Source organism: Semicossyphus pulcher, unplaced genomic scaffold (assembly GCF_022749685.1).
Source record: "Semicossyphus pulcher isolate SPU_LCO1_2020_fin unplaced genomic scaffold, fSemPul1.0.p SCAF_9, whole genome shotgun sequence".
NCBI lineage: Eukaryota > Metazoa > Chordata > Actinopteri > Labriformes > Labridae > Semicossyphus > Semicossyphus pulcher.
This window is the reverse complement of record NW_027211770.1, coordinates 281,474-299,793: the sequence shown is the minus strand read 5'-3', so window position 1 is coordinate 299,793 and position 18,320 is coordinate 281,474. Positions and strand designations below refer to the sequence as shown.

General features: G+C 37.3%; 1 protein-coding gene across 1 annotated transcript in view; it reads left to right on the top strand.

Moving 5' to 3' along the window:
* Positions 1 to 18,320, top strand: part of LOC138584359 (protein spire homolog 1-like) — a 142,766-nt gene that overhangs the window by 31,808 nt on the left and 92,638 nt on the right. Inside the window, exons 3-4 of the mRNA XM_069656568.1 lie at positions 175 to 200; positions 9,873 to 10,109. Of these exons, the coding sequence (XP_069512669.1) occupies positions 175 to 200; positions 9,873 to 10,109 (263 nt within the window). The remainder of the gene's footprint in view (positions 1 to 174; positions 201 to 9,872; positions 10,110 to 18,320) is intronic.

The window sequence follows — 18,320 nt, the reverse complement described above, 5'->3', positions numbered from 1 at the left end:
CTGTATCCATAGTCAGTGTATTACCTATAGTACATGGCAGTTGATACACCCCCAGTTTTGAGAAGCAGAGAGGGGTACATGTATAAGCAATGTACTGCTGTGGACAGAGTAAACAACAAAACCACATATAATGTATAATCTGGTTGTGTAGTTAATACACTGCCTATGGACAAGTTCCTCCTACGACCCCCCTTCAAATTGTCATAAAAATCCCATTCAGAATACATTTTAAGATCTCACAATTTACTAGTTCATTTTCTATACATTTCACTCTATTTTTAAAACCTATCCTTTACGATACCTGCAAAAATTGATCAAAACAGGCTCACACACCTGTATTGTTACCAGTCAGTGATTTTTTAATTTTTTTTTACCTTCAGAGATAAAGAGAGTATGAGAGAAAAATGATGAACTGAATGAGTGAGCAAGACTAAGAAAGTGTGTGAGAGTGAGACAGAGACAGTGAGAGTGAGAGTGGAAAAAAATTGAAAAAATTTAGAGGGAGACAGCGCAAATGAGACATTTTTAAACAGAGAGCATTTGATAGAGCAGCAATATACTGCACTTCACCCAATTTTTTAAGCGGTCTGCCATATTCTCTAGATATGAAAGGGCTGCACATCTGATTGAAAAATAATCAAAAACTCGGTTAATGGTGGTGCAAAATTCAAATCACAAGAAGCAGCAATTAGTTGATGAAGTAAAATGTATGACAAACAGCATTATAATTAAGTGCTACTTTCCTACAAATTTTGTTAACCAGATGCGAGAAAACATGTTTGTCACAGACACCAATAAATGTGACACCACCATGATCTTAATGGTCTTTTAAGTGAAAACAAAAAATATTGATCCAAAAATACGCTTTCCTTCTAATTGTGAATCATATCGCAATAAAAGTGTCAGTTAAAGTAATCACAATTTAATTTTTTGATAAAACCGAGCTGATAAACCCTAGATATAGACTCTGAAATTGTTGTGAAAGGTGTCATGTTGCTCATATGATGTCTATCAACTATCAATAGATCATTTAAACTGTTTTCTTTTGCTGAGAACAGAAAACCTAGGCATGATGCCACCAAAATGCCACCAGATAGACAAGCAAAAGGTTCTGACACCCACACGCAGCTCAGGAAGGCAGTATGTCCCAGGCACAATATATTGAGGTCATTCTATGAAATTTCATAACTTACATTTATTTTTACATACAAGACAGTAGCTGGTTGAGACTCACAGGTGTTTGCAGGGAAGAAGTGCCAAGGTGATGCAGCTCAGGTGATGCTCCACACAATCTGTGAAAACACAAAAATTATACTTTTAACAAACTCGAAATCTTTGCATCCATACATTTTCTTACTTACATGTTAAGTTCAGAAGAAAAAACTTCATTATGAGCCGTCAAAGACTACCTTAATGTACAAGAAATGCTTTCGGTGAAACCAGAAGTCGGCCTCGCACCATGTATGCAGACAATGGAATGTAGTGGTTGAGCTCTTCAGGTTCAACGACCATCAGTTGAGTAGGGTCTCTTTTGCAGACTTCGTAACATCTGAGGTGCTCCACATACCAAGCTGAGAAAGGTTCAACAACAAAGAAAAGCTTGTTGCATACATGCAACACATGGAGAATCTTACAAAAATCAGGAAGTCCACTCGTGCTTCCAATTGACACAAACATTCCCTTGGTGTATCTTGTTCCATGTATGTATGCGGTTGTGGCCAGGGAAACGCTGCTCAGACTTCTACATTTCTTCTCAATCACTTGCTTGACAGAGGAGGCAAGAATGTCCAGGGAAACATTTGATACTCCTTTTACTTCCACTGTTGGTTTAAAGAGGCTGGGCATGTCCAAGTAGTATGCCAGCATAAGTTCATGTCTGAGGGACAAAGTCAATAGAATGTTTTTGAAGTTATTGACATCACGAGCCACCTTCTTGAAAAAGCTATGTTTAGCTTCAAAACGTAATGTCCAAAAATCAACAACTGGTCCGAAGCAGCGGATTAAATGAGGGTAGTGTTCCAGAAAATGGTGTTTAGGTTTGAGTTTCAGGTCTGGAAACACATTCAGTAGCAGTTTTCTGTGCTCACTTATTTTGGCATCAAGATAACACAAACTTTCATCTGTAAAGGTAGAGGAGGCCAAAAGTTCCACAATGTCTTTTAGTTCCAGAATTACAGACCATGCAGCATCATTTTCAGGTACAACATCACCTATGAGAAGAGGCAGCAACCTCAATAGAGTCCAGTTCTCATGGCCGTTGCCTCCAATAGTTTCACTCACAAGTACTTTTTCTGAAATTTTCTGTGGACGGTTAGTTCTGTCAGAAAATGTATAGGGAAAGCACTGTATTGCAGTATTCAAATAATTTAAGGTGAAGTACTTCTGTTTAATGAATTTTTTCAAACACAAACAGATCTCCAAAAGAACAATGCCTTCTAGAAGGTCGTGCAAAAAATCAGGGGGGAACCCGTCAACACTTTTTAAGTTCTCGTTCTCACTGAGCCTGGAAACCTTCTCGTTATAAGACTCTTTGGTTCTCAATAAAAATGACTTACTCTGTATATCACTACGACTGGCTAAACAAAAACGACAAAACTTGTCAACATTAAAGGACTCTTGAAAACCAGCCAATGAATGTGCTCCCAAATTATCAGATGATACATACACCACTGTACCCCTAACACTGGTTCCCAACCTACTGATGTAAATCCCTTGGTTTTCAAGCAGTTGGAGATCTGTTAAGTGGTTCTACAATCCTCCCATATCCATATGTCTTAACATTATCACTTTTACACAAGAGAGCAAGGTATATGCTAGACAATGATGATCTGTATTTAACAGGCAAATTTGCTATTACCCAATACACTGCGCACAATTTATGCTTTTTTCTTGAGGTGCCTAAAGGGTTACAGACCTCAAAGTCATCAATGTACAGAGCTAAAGAAATACTCTGATCTTCCCCAGACAGAAGTGAGTTCTCCTTGAAATATGATCCGTCAGATGAGCTGTTGTAATGACCAGGTTGTGTTTCTGTATTGGCTTCTTCTAAAACCTTGTCAATAACATCACCCCTATTCAACAATCTTTGCAGTGTTTTTAGAACTGGGACATAAACAAAGGTTTTCTTTGATGGCAAATCTAAAACATACTCAACTGGGTCAATGAAACCAAATTTTTCTTTGAAATAGGACAACCTTTTTTGTTCTGAACCCAGACACCCACTCTGGGAAATGGAGCCGAGGGGACTGAGGCTGTGTAAGGCGTCTGTTATCAAAGTAATAGTGTTATCATCAATGTTAAAACTGTGTTGCTTTAGTACCTGTTTGACTGTATACTCATTTAATTCACCAATCAAAACACCAATTTCATAAAATTCACTTACTATTTCCTGAGTGGCTAATTTGGAAACATGTAAGACTGCTTGCATTCGTGAAAGTAACGAGGCAAGGCTCTGCTGAATTTTTTCTGTGGTGTCATGGTACTCTGGTTCAAAATTATCAAAATTATCCTCAAGTGGCACAGGAAAGTCACTGTCAGTCACATCTGATGATTCAGCTGTTTCACATTCTACCAATTCATTACCATCACATTCTTGGGCAATAATCTCTGTCTTTAAGTTTTTTAAGGTAGAATGTGGGTGACAACGACATTTATGTGATGTAAAAGTAGAAAAAACATTTGATTTGAAAGCACAGCGATTAAATGGACAGGTAACAGTTTCTCTATTCTTCAAATGCTTCCCAAGATGAGCAATATATTGCTTCAGGCCAATTTCCTCTTTAAATTCACACAATAAGCATTTTAGTTTAGAGCCAGAAAGTCCACCACCTGCTTCTACAACCCCATGATCCCTTAAGTGGACCTGCAGGGATTTTTTAGATCTAAAATACTGTGCACAGTCTTTGTATATGCAGGGAAATGGACAATTTCTTCCGTAATGTCTGTGGCTACTTTGGTAATGTTCAATGATTCTCTTACGATTTCCACAGAAAAAAGTACAAAGTTTACATATCCACCTCATTCAACATAAAAAATAAACAAAAAAAACAAAGAAGAAAAAAACCTGTGGAAAAGCCCCAGTGGTGGTCACGTAGATCTATAGAAAAAAATGTGGAGAAAAAAAAATATATACAGACTCAGTTATAAATGCTATTACAACCACATGCAATACTAAGCTATTCCAAATTTTTTTCACCACATGTCCTGTTTGGGCTTTTTCCTTTCAACAATACTTTTCTGTGCCTTCATTTCATACTACTTGTTTAAGAACCCTTCAACCTCCTGTTGAACCCATCCTAACAACCTGTGATATCCCAAACACTAGGTTAGGAACCACTCGTATAAAACAATGATAGTAACAGTTCAGTTATTTGAAGTGGGGTTGTTTTAGTTATTTATCCATAGTCAGCGTACTTACACTACATGGCAGTCGACACGCCCAGGTTTGGAAAACCAGATGAACACCAGTGTAGGAAGTTAAGTGATGCACTTCTGTGGACAGGATCAGCGTCTTTTAGACACTTACAAAAAAAGAGAAAGAAAAACAGATTTAAATCTCAGTTTAAGTGTAAGCTAGCACTGGGCAATATGGCCTTAAAATAATATCACAACATTTCTCGTCAAAAGCATTTACGACTCATGACTGAGCAACAAAATCAAATACCCCAATCAATACTGCCACAAAATTGTAGGGATGAGTAATTGTACTTTGACAAAATATTAACAGAATGAGAGTTTTGATAAATCATCATCAGTAATGTTGATTTAATAACTGAAATGAGTGAATGCAAATATTAGAACCCATAGAAGAATCTGGCAACAAAACTATAGAATTTCACTGGAATACAGCCTTTAAAACCAGAAAAAACAATAATCGTGCCATATCACAATAAAATGATATACAAAATCACACAGTATTTATTCTCATACAATTTCTATCATATACATTGCCCAGCCCTTAAAAATATTCAGTATATCAGCAGGGTTGTGCAAAGCCACACTGTAACAGTGACACACTGATAAACCAATCTTTCATTTTTGTTCAACTGAAAATAAAAGCACCAGGGAAATTACTTTGCCTGCATGTTAGTATAAGATGAATAAAAATGTAGCTCTAATCTAATATATAAAAGTCTGCAATTAAAAAAATACTGACTGTTAAAAATAATTTTCAGCATCTTATTCATATCACATAAATAAAAACATTCACCTTTTTTCTTTACCCTATCAAAGTTAGCTTCACTTTTAGTATGAGGACAACTTCCTTCATTTTACCTTAAATTGAGGATGACATTTGTAATAACGTTATATCAAATTAAACATGTTCATGACAGTAAAATATTGTAAAACAACTTGTTAAGGTTTACTATGAATTGTTATTGGCCATTGCTTAATCTTAGCATTCTTAAATTAGAACTTAACATTAGTAAATCAGCAGCAAACATTTGGCTTTTTCTCCTGTTTGAGCGAGTCTACAGCTGGGCGACATGTTAAAATTTTCCAACCAGCATTTCCAACTCAGGGCTCGACATAAGCACTGGCCCGGTGGCCCGATGGTATGTTTCTGACCCCCGGGAGGGTAGATTAACTATTTAACTGGCCCGGTGTGCCAGTAGGATCTACAAGCCCACAATGTAAACAATACAGTAGCCTTCCCGAGATTCACAGTTCTGATGAACAGGACGAATTACTTTCTACGCAGAATCCCGCGGTAATCTCCGTCCGATGTCAGCATCACTGCAGGCACTTTGGCTACTGCTGTCAACAACACGTTACACGCTACTCGCTGCACTCACCACAGATCAGCTGTCATGCTAGAACATGCTAATTGACGTTAGCAAGCTACCGCGGACTAGTATCAACACAGACCTTTTAGTGTTCATACACACGCAAGGGAGATTTACTTACCCCAAAGCTGATGAGCCACTAAACACCCATAGCAGTGTTTCCCACACATTAAACAACAGGAAAATTCCGTCTGATATCACATAGTGAAGCTTTTAATGAGAGCACAGAGTAAACTGACCGCTGTGCATATAGAGTCTGTGTGTCAGTCACCTGCCTGTGAACTGTAAACATGCACGCGACGCTCCGGCCATCACAGATGCGCCTGCGGGATGATCGAGGCAGACGGGCAGTTACGTGAGGCGGCAATAAGTGTGTGTATTCCCGTTATCAGCGGCACCTCGTCCCGGTGCACGTTAGCGCTGTGGCTACGTAAACAGACCGTTCACAGAGCGGACGTGCGGCAGACTGTTTACCTTTAACAGCTACAGGAAGTAGGAGACAGTAAGATTTCGTTTCAAAAAGTTACTCTCACGGGCTGATCACGCTAATTATACATACATTTGAACAGCGTCAGTAATGGTAGGTAACATACTCAATCAAACTACTTATTCATGCAGGTGTCAGAGTTGCTGAACCAAGAGTGGTAAAAGAAGCCTCTTTATACCCATATGATTATTATGGTCTATTTTTATGAGTTTATAATAGTTCCACAATTGAACACATATTCATTAATAAGAACCCTTACAGAAAATTTTTTTTTACGTTAAAATAATACCGAAATAACAAAATATTTCAGGGCCAGTGAATTTGTAATGTTACTGGCCCAGTGAGCCAGCGGAAAATTGTGCTCATTGTCGACCCCTGCAACTGCAGGTGTGTGTGGCGCACAAACGCGGCCTGCCTCCCCTACCCCCGCTGCGACATCGCCATATCAACTTAATTAATCCAACAAATAATACATATACGCTAGCAAAACGTCAAGAGAGTACATATCCTTACACTTATTCTCATTATTAATCAGAAAAAACAAAAGCACACCTGCATTCACTCTCTTTAGATCCGCTAGCTTAATTGCCTCGTTAAACCATTACAAACAGGATTCCTTTAAACTCGACAGAAAGAAAATAAAACTCACCAAAACCGTCTTGGTTGGACTTTCCGATGCTCCAACGATGCGGTAAATCGAAATAAATCGTTATTTCATCGAGTTAAATGTAAAAAAATGACTCTCTAGTGAAATTAAGTGGAGGAGACATCCAGGTAGCGTCAGAAACATGGCCAAAGGGATGGGAGGAGGGAGTGGTCAACCGCCAAAAGCCCATAATGCACATCGACAAGAGCGAAAAAAAAACGTGATGACGCAAGTGTTTTTAATACGCCCCCCTGACTAGCTCCAAAGTCAAGTTGACATACATTACTAATTCATTTAGACTTGGATTTTCATTTTAACATTTATTTTGTAGTTGAGACGCTTTTAACTAGTAATTTCTTGTTATAACAACAATTTAAGTAATCCTTTGTCATACTGACATAGAATAATTTGCTAAAATAACAAATAAGCAAAAATCCATTTTACAGTGCAGGTAACACTTTTTACGTGTGAGCGTGATCATCAATGAGGTCGGGTTTGATCAGCGTGACGTGATTTCTATTTATCCTGAAACTTTTAGCCTAATCAATAATTTTCATAGTTCATGAACAGACAGTATTTGGGCTTATTAAATAATGAATTTAGATCAGATTATCAGTGATCAAAAATTTCAATAATGAACAAATAATATAAAGGCATAGTGCTGGTAAGAGAGAACACAGAGTGCAGCCTGTTCTTCATGTGCAGGTGTTTGTGTAACAGGTAACAGATAACAGAGAGAAAACACTGTTACTGTGTGTTTTATTAGAATTAATACAGTGCACATGTGTGCAGACACAAACAGCTGTTAAAGCAGACTGACAGCTGATCCAGCGATGATCAGCTGACGCGGTCGTTCATCGGAAAGAACGTCTCATGTCTCTAAATAAACATTCATTCATTCTCATTTCCTCTCTTCTCTCTTGGTTTCCTTGTGTCTCTCCATGCATCTCTGGTGGAAGGGACTAAGACGCAAGTGAAAGACACAAGTGAAGGAAGCATGGATTGCAATTTAAGAGACATGAGAAGCAGCCATTGTCTTTTTTCAGGCCTGTCTTGGAGGGGTTGGCTGTATGCAAATTGGCCTCATGGCTATGGACATCACATAATAGTGCAGGATCTTCCAGTGTCTGCACTCTCAAGACATCTCTATTTGGTCTGCACCACAGACAAATAATATCCACTGAAGCTTTCAGTGTAGCCAAAGATGGCATTCAAGCCTAAATTGTCTCAATACCTGGAAGTAGTGTCCAAAATTAGCACCCGCCACTCATGAAATGTGGGTAAAAAAATCTAATTTGGCGACTAAAATAAATGAGGTCGGGCACCAGGGGCAGGTGCTCCCATCACTACAAAACATATTTTAAGTTGTTGACGAAGTTTTGTTTTGCAACGGCTCCGCACATCGCTGGCGTATGTCCATGAATAATTGTAGCGTAATCCTTTAATTGACCCTCCCTGACCACCATCTGCGCCCTCACGCTTCTGTTATTGAGCTTGCATAGCAGGGCTCTAGTACATCAACAATCTGTAAAGTACGAGTTTACACATTAACTGGTTGCACCGATGCTGCATGTAGCAGGTTACAGAGCAGCTGTTAGAAATGTGAACTAGTTGTTGGTAGACCATGGGCTTCCTCTGCTTAGTGCTATTCCTCCTTTGGACAGTCACACAGCCACCCCGGCAACCCGGTGTTGTGCTGCAGCTCTACGGGGGCTGGCAAACGGGCAACTGACGCTACATTAGCTGCCTGCACCGGCTAATGGGGACTTGCTAGCTACAGCAGCTAATTATTGAGTTTCCATGGTGTGAAGACGCATTTCTACTTCACTTAGCTTTGCCGTCATTGCATCTAAACTACAGTATTAACGTGTACCACTGTCACTACGGGAAGCAGAGGAGAAGCTAAACACCCAAGACACCTAGCAGGAGGCAGCAGAGGCTGACGCTAACAGCTGAGCCACAGTACAGTCACTAGCAGAACTGTGGAGCTTGTAAATGACTGTCAAATGAGCTACTGTCATTTTGTCAGTGGATTAATGAGCTGCACAAATGAAAAGTTTATTTTGTTGCAGTGATGAAATAAGTACAAGAAAAAGAGTAATATCAGAGTGTATTAATACTCTCTTACAAGCAAAAGCCCAGCAATAAAAACTTAAGCAAGAGTTAAAATGACTAGGATCAAAATATTCAGTACAATAACTTAAGGTAACCTACTCATTGTGCAGGACGGCCCAACATGAATCACCATGAGTAGCACTTAGCAATATTCGGCATTGGCAAGGAAAAACTTCCTTTAACAGGCAGAAACCTCGAGCATAACCAGATTCATGTTGAAAAGCCATCTGCCTCGACTGGATTGGCCAAAAATGGGACAGAAGGAAATGCAGGATAGAGACAGGCAAAGAGAGCAACAACAACATGTCCTTGTTACAACAACGACATATGTCCTTGTTACATCAACAACAACAGGTAATACATACTTATGGTTACAATGCCAATAATAGTGGTACACTAGTGTGAAGATTAGCAAAAAATAAATGAGCAAGAGAAGCAGAGTAATGATAAAGGCTATAGTAATCGTAATTGTAACAGTTGAAGTCAACAGGTCTACTATTAGCATTAGCAGCAACAATAATGATACTATGGTGAAGACTGATGTTAGTAGTTGTTGCAGTCGAGCAGGTCCACAGCAGCAGGTGGTCTGCAGCAAGGATCCCCAGGAACCTACAAGACAAGGGAGCACGAGAACTCCCAAGAAAATATATGGTTAGTAATGTTAATGGGACCAGAAGATATAGAGTTCACCGTAAGAAATATAAGAAAAAACACTTAAAAATGTTAAATTCAATTCAAAATGCCGGCGTTCCTGTTGGGTTAATATCATGACAATTATGTATAATGTTCATGCATGTTGGTGAAAGCTACTTTTTGGTTGTCTTCTATGCTTATTCAGGTGATTGAGTCTCTGGGCATCATGATCTACAAGGCTCTGGATTATGGCCTTAAAGAGAATGAGGAGAGGGAGCTCAGTCCTCCTTTGGAAGAGCTAATTGACTTCATGACCAACATCGCTGAGGCTGAGAAGGATGCTTGTCCAGACGAAGGCTATGAGGCCACAGAGGAAGAGGATGAGGCAGAGGATGACCCTGACACCCTCTCCAGTCTTCACCGCTTCAGAGATATCCTTAAGGTTAGTTTCTTACCTGTTGTAAATTTACAAGAGATATTTTTTAAAGTTAAACATAGCATGTGAGCTGCGTGTGCAAGAGTGACGTTATTAATGACGTAGCAATCAAAACAACCGATCGTTACCGAATTACATCTACACCTTTTATAAGCTTTGTAAACAGCGACAATCAATGCATTTACAATAGGGACATAGGGAGATACACAGTAGGAATGTTTACAGTACGTTACAGAACTGCATATGATTGCATGCGGGCAGAGAATGTTCTGATGTCCTGTGATTCCTTTCACTGTTTCAGTGCTCTTCCTCAACAAGGACAGCGGGCGAACGACCATTCTTTTTTTTGTACTTTTAATTGCACAGAAATCTGAAGCAGCGGTGGCGCCGCAGCAAAATGTATGTAGCGGAAACACTGCCGGTAGTACCTCAATTCACATTGAGAGTAAACACAAATAACTTTTGTCTTGTCCAGAGAACCATCTAGCAGGGCTTAGAGGCTGAACTTGCCAGTTAAAAGACCCTTTTCTTTATTCATTTCTGCTCAAGGAGATTTGTTTCTGCATGCTATCATCAACATTGCGGCTGCATCGCTTTCCTGATTTCTGAAACTACGGGGCGGTCGGAGGGTCATAATAATAGAACACGTGTGCGTTAATCGCACGTCAAAATAATTAGTGGCGCTAAAGGGAATTGCGTTAACGCGTTATTAACGTGTTAACTTTGACAGCCCTAATAGAAAGCAATACTATTAATTATTAGACAAGCAGCCATGAAGGTAAATAAATAAAAGCACATTTAAAAAAGGGTGTTGTAAAAGATTTTTAAAATAGGACAAAGATGAGGCTTGTGTGATCGCATCCAGCAAATTATTCAAAAGTGAGGGGGCCCTGATATTAAAGAACTAGTTTTCAATCTAGAAATCTCTAAAATCTCAGACCTAGGTTCTCAGAGTACCATCAGAGCCTTTAAAGTGATGATTTTTTATCACGAAAATCCTCTTGAGATGTACTGTTGTGGCAAATAAGGTCACAGAACCCTCTTGTCAGCAACTTAATTTAAATCTCCAATAGGTAATGAAACATTTGAAAAACTCAAAATATAGTCCAAGTCTTATAAGACTCAGACAAGCAAACACGCGAGACTGGCAGAATCTGATGCAAAAAGAGTTTATTCCCGTATAAATACAAACAAATATACCCGAGTCCATCCGAATGAGACTACCTACAGATTAGCCGCTCGGTCTTATATACTCTGAAACCCCTCCCTCGCTGTGCTTCGGCACGTTTTTTTTCCATTGTCAGATCTCTGGCTATTTAGTTAAAGTGTGTCGCAAGTGGCAGACTTGTGCCACCACTTGCTGGAGCTCCCCAAACTCTAGGTCTCTGCCCTCAGCTTGTTTCCTTTCAGTTTCGTCCGACACATTTCCAACTTTTCAATAGGACTCTTCCTCACTCCGGCCAATTAGGCACACTCATGCACTGTACAGCACATAAGGGGGGTCTCGTTGGCAGGGGACACCTGTTTTTCTTCTCTAGATCAGATAAGGCAGCCAGCTTCCCACCCTTTGATCTGCACCTGGCTTTTATAATGAGCCAAGCGAGTTTCTCAGTTTAGGATAATACTTTAGAGTATTAAAGCATTGGATTGTAACAACTTAACTTTAACACATTTGATTATAAAAACTTTAACTTTTAAGACGTTTGACTATAAAGTTTCAACTAAAACATATAATTTATAAAACTTTTGGATATATAACTTCAAGTCTAAAACATTTGATTATAAAGTTTCAACTAAAACATTTTATTATAAACTTTTGATTATATAACCTCAACTTTAAAACATTTGATTATAAAGTTTCAACTAAAACATTTCATTATAAACTTTTGATGATATAACCTCAACTTTGAAACATTTCATTATAAAGTTTCAACTAAAACATTTTATTATAAACTTTTGATTATATTACCTCAACTTTAAAACATTTCATTATAAAGTTTCAACTAAAACATTTCATTATAAACTTTTGATTAAATAACCTCAAATTTAAAACATTTCATTATAAAGTTTCAGGTAAAACATTTCATCATAAACTTATGATTATATAACCTCAACTTTAAAACATTTGATTATAAAGTTTCAGGTAACACATTTCATTATAAACTTTTGATGATATAACCTCAACTTTAAAACATTTGATTATAAAGTTTCAACTAAAACATTTCATTATAAACTTTTGATGATATAACCTCAACTTAAAAACATTTCATTATAAAGTTTCAGGTAAAACATTTCATTATAAACTTTTGATGATATAACCTCAACTTTAAAACGTTTCATCATAAAGTTTCAATTAAAACATTTCATTATAAACTTTTGATGATATAACCTCAACTTTAAAGCATTTCATTATAAAGTTTCAACTAAAACATTTCATTATAAACTTTTGATGATATAACCTCAACTTTAAAACATTTGATTATAAAGTTTCAACTAAAACATTTCATTATAAACTTTTGATTAAATAACCTCAACTTTAAAACATTTGATTATAAAGTTTCAGGTAAAACATTTCATCATACACTTATTATTATATAACCTCAACTTTAAAACATTTCATTATAAACTTTTGATTATATAACCTCAACTTTAAAACATTTCATTATAAAGTTTCAACTAAAACATTTCATTATAAACTTTTGATGATATAACCTCAACTTTGAAACATTTCATTATAAAGTTTCAACTAAAACATTTTATTATAAACTTTTGATTATATTACCTCAACTTTAAAACATTTGATTATAAAGTTTCAGGTAAAACATTTCATCATAAACTTATGATTATATAACCTCAACTTTAAAACATTTCATTATAAAGTTTCAACTAAAACATTTCATTATAAACTTTTGATTATATAACCTCAACTTTAAAACATTTCATTATAACGTTTCAACTAAAACATTTCATTATAAACTTTTGATGATATAACCTCAACTTTAAAACATTTGATTATAAAGTTTCAACTAAAACATTTCATTATAAACTTTTGATTATATAACCTCAACTTTAAAACATTTCATTATAAAGTTTCAGGTAAAACATTTCATCATACACTTATGATTATATAACCTCAACTTTAAAACATTTCATTATAAACTTTTGATTATATAACCTCAACTTTAAAACATTTCATTATAAACTTTTGATTACATAACCTCAACTTTAAAACATTTTATTATAAAGTTTCAGGTAAAACATTTCATCATAAACTTATGATTATATAACCTCAACTTTAAAACATTTCATTATAAAGTTTCAACTAAAACATTTCATTATAAACTTTTGATTATATAACCTCAACTTTAAAACATTTCATTATAAAGTTTCAACTAAAACATTTCATTATAAACTTTTGATGATATAACCTCAACTTTAAAACATTTGATTCTAAAGTTTCAACTAAAACATTTCATTATAAACTTTTGATGATATAACCTCAACTTTAAAACATTTGATGATAAAGTTTCAAATTTTTTCCAACATTTTCCTCCTGTGGGACTGAAAAGTCACATACCAACAACTTTAAGTGATCATCAAGAGGATAAGTATCACTTATGATAAATGCATCATTCAGGAATAACATCATTTCATAACAGATATATTCAAAAGCTTATCCTGTACCAGGCCTATTAGTTCTGCCCCCAAAGCCAACATGGGCGTCAGTTATGAAGTAAATATCTCAACAACACAAGACGTGTTTTAGAGAGCTATTGGCAGAAGTAACAGGTCTCGCACAGACCTACTGACAAGAGGACAATCTGCCACCTCCGTAAGTACCCTGTAGTTGTAGTGTGTAGACTCTCTTGACTAGCATAGTGGGTGGTGGGAAAAAAAGACCTCCTGCGACTAGCTACTCTATTGGGACAGAACAAAGGGAAAACCTTATGCTTGGGAAAAAAGGAAAAACCCTGTGATGCTCCGTTCCTAATTAAGAAATCTATCTTTAAAAAACATCAAAAAATACAAAAAACACAAAACAACAAAAAAACAGTGCTTTAAAAAAAACTAAAACAAACAACCAGGGGAGACTAGGGCATCTTGTCACACGGGGAAGTGGTCACATTGTTAATATTTTCATCATCAGAGGGCGCTACTTAAAAGTTGAATACTAGTTTTGTGCATCTACTTGGTCTGATGTCATATCCTGTCTGTGACAAGCAAAGCACACTGTTAACTGAAGTGAGGACTGATTTTCCATTTTTCACATTCTAAAGTAAAAAAATTGAACTTGCCAATCAATTTTGGTGAGACAACTTCAGCTCGACTCAGCCACATACCTGGTTTCAAAAAATCAGAACCAGGCACACAGTATTTTTGTCATTGGCATAGCCAGGGTCACACTGTTGAAACCAGTTACCATACCACATCTTGAGCTTACTGCTGCAGCCATAGCAGCAAAGATGGACATGGTAATGAGAGCTGAATTGGATCTGAACCTGGAGGAATCTGTCTTTAGGACGGACAGTACGTCAGTCATTCAGTACCTCAAGAATGAGACAACAAGATACCGCACTGGAGTTTGAGAAACAAATGAGAGACTTCAAAGCTTCGCTTTCCATCTTACCCCTCTCTGTAAGTGATGTTGCAAAGGCAGAGATGGAGTTAGTCCCCTTCAGTCAAGGAGACAGATTCTGCAAGGAAATTGCCTTGCTTCAGGAAGGAAAATTGGTGCCAAGAGGTAACGCTCACTATCGGCTGTCACCAGTCTTACAAGATTGCACCTTAAGAGTAAGTAACGCAACCATGCATGAGGAGTCAAAACAACCTGTAATCTTGGCCAAAGACCTACATATTACCTCTCTCATCCTCAGATCTGTTCATGAGAACCCCGGACACAGTGGCAGGAATCACGTCCTATCAAAGGTGCGACAGAAGTACTGGGTATTTTGCTAATTATCTGCTTTAGGCTAGCTTTAAGAAATAGCAAACAATAGCCAACATGGTGGTTTGGGGTAACTTGTCTTAGTGATTTTGGGGCAAGTTATAACATGTGACAACTTGCCCCCAAAATCACTATGACAAGTTGCCAGTATACATAGACAGAGAGTCTGCTTGTCAAATGTTGTCATATGTAATTTTGAATTTTGTGAATGTGTTTTTAAAGAAAGGAAGGAAGGAAGGAAGGGAGAAAAGATGGTCAGGAATTATATATTACACCAGTGAAGGAGGCACTTTTTGCCTGCCTTGCATGTGCCTGCCTTTTATCCTTTTACAAGGTAAAAAAGTAAAAGGCAGGCACAAGGTAAAGAGAAGAAGAATCTATTCCAAAAGAAATGTGGGGGAACCAAATCTAAAAATCTATAATATATCTAAAAACAAATCTAAAACACCAAAGAAGGCAGTTATAAAAGGAAAGACTCCAGATGCATCTTCATCCAGTGAAGATGAGTGCCTCTGCCTTGTTTGTGTGGAGCCATTTGCAAACAGCAGTCCAAGATTGACTTGGGTCGCAGTGCCACAGCCATGTTCCAGGATTGATTTAAGTTCAATGATTGAATTAATCAGTATTTTTTTCTGTAGCTGAATTTAATTTAGAGTTTGAAGTAAAAAAAAAAAAACCCAACAATGAATTGGTTCTTTTTTTATTTGTTGAAAAATCTAGTGTGACATCCTACCCCACATAGCATGACAACTTACCCGCTGATGGGGCAAGGTGTCACATGTGCACACTCACTATTTATATGCCTATAACTCTGTACTGATATAAGATATGAAGATGAAATGAATACAAAATATATGCCTGAGACTTTGTTCCTTCATTTGGTATGCAGTTTTTAACACTATGATGTAGAGGTCAACCGATTGATCGTTTTGGCCGATTAATCGGCCCCGACAGGACATATTAAAAACGATAATCATGGCCGTACATCGCGTGCATTCGCCATTTTAATGGAGTCTCCATATGTGACATACAGGTAATGCAGGTACCTGGGATAATTAAAGTTAACTTTATAACACAGCTTTATTCACAAATTATGATCATGATATGGTTGTTGTTTATAGTATTGCATTATTAATGAATTAGACTATTGTTGAATTTTTACTGCTTTTCTGCCGAGCTCATGCTGCTGTCTCTGTTTAGCTAGCAAGCTCGCTACAATTTGGCTAGCAGTGAGTGCAAGCCTAGCACAACTAATGGGATCATATCTGATCATTTGAGGGGCACTTTCGCTGAAAATACAAGTTTGCGTGTGCAACTCCCGAGGATACTTGTAACAACTCTTAGAAAACCATGAAATGCCACTCGTACGTGGAGACCGTGAGAGGGGTGGGTGGGGGCTAAACCTTTGCTGTACTGGAGAACAGCTGACAAGTGGTATGTGATTCATATTATATCTATATATCTATATCTATATCTATATATATATAGTCGTTTCAGTTTATGTCTCCCCTCAAAAGTTATCTCTGGAATATAACGTAACAATATCAGCTCTCCATGATACAAGACAGGCAGGCATCTATCTATCAGTGTTAACCTGGAGGTAAAATTGTGGTGCTGGCTGCATCTTTACATGCTGCATCTGAGCTCTCTGTGGCATCAATTGGTTGATATAAGTTTCGGAATTGGGTATTTGCTGGGTTGTAGTGGTGGGTGAACCATATTCTTTATTCCGATTTTGTCCAGCCCTGATTATCTACCTAAAGAACACCAAGAATATTTTTTACCATCACTGATAAGCAAACCGCATTTGCTTCAAAATGTTGTCTATCATAGCCTCCCTCAGAACACCACCCAACTCTGTGTATTAGGCCAGAAACTAGAACTAGAAACCAGGCACAGCAGGGTATCAAGTACCACACAGAGCACCCGGGTGAACAATGTAGAGGAGTCGTATCATACCATAAATATTACAAACTCTACAAACTCCCTATGCATACGCCTAATCATTATATACCATTTTCTTCTCTTGAATCAATTTGCGTATATCTATTAAAGCTTTAGTTCTTTTAGCTGCATAAAGCACGGTTGAGTAACCATCATTTGGACTTCTGTAAAAAAGAAGAAACATCATCATTCTACTCTGCAATGCTGTAATCTGAATGATTTTCTGTGGCATCAAGAAAAACCATGAACAAAAACCTAAAACAATATAAAAACTGTCAAACTTGGTTGATTTTCATATCATAGTCACAGTCATGAAGAGCTCAATCTGCAGCAAACTACATAAGATTCGAAGTGCTGCATCTCTGGGAATCAAAATCAGGAGTAGAAGATACTACTCCATTGTTAGTTGTCTTGGTTTGTGTGTAAACCAATCATGGGCGAATGGATGCATGTAGCTAAAGGATACAAAATCAGTGGGTGCCACAGTATTAATGAAGATTAACTTTAACTGCACAAACTGCTGCTACCAAACCCTGTTTACCAGGTGACAGCCTTGCTTCAACATTGTCTAGTTTAGTGCTAAAGTAAGAAAATGTCTATGGGCCGGTTTCACAGACAAGGCTTTAATAAAGCCAGGAGTAGGCCTCAATGTGTACTAGTTAAACCAGGAAATGTAAGTGGCTTTCTCTGACGTGGCTCAAGTTTAGCTTGGTTAGTCAGTGACTATGGAGTCCCGGAGTAAGGTAAGTAAGCCTAAAAGAGAACACCAGGGTTAACCCTCATTAGGTTAAGTATGAGCACATGCTGTTGGTCTAATGGTGCTCATAAAAACCCGGAATGGAATTGAAAAACACCGTGACTGGTGTGAACCTGGAGATAAAACAATGGCAGAGGCAAAGAGAATTTGTTTAAAATACTTTAGTGAGTCTGAAAAAATTAAAACTGTGTCAAACAATCCAGTAACTGAAAGTAAAAGCCAGACTGCTTTCACTGAGCAAGAGAAGAAGAGTGGTTGGGCTGCAATTTGCAGTAAATTCAACACAAATTAAAATATAACAAGAAAAGTTTCTTCTTCTTCTACTTCTATAAACTTCTTGTGAGATATCTTTATTGTTTTCAGTGTTTTACTTTTCTCATATTTCTATTTTTGTGACATACACTTTAGAACGATATCTGCCTTTATAGACTCTGTGGAAGAACCTTAAACTGATGTAAACAAATAGAGAATGCAGAGATTGGAAGAGAGCAATTTAATACTGGTGAATTGTACACCACATGATGACCAAAAGTAAATTGGTTAGTTATTTTGGTCAATATATTCCATTGTC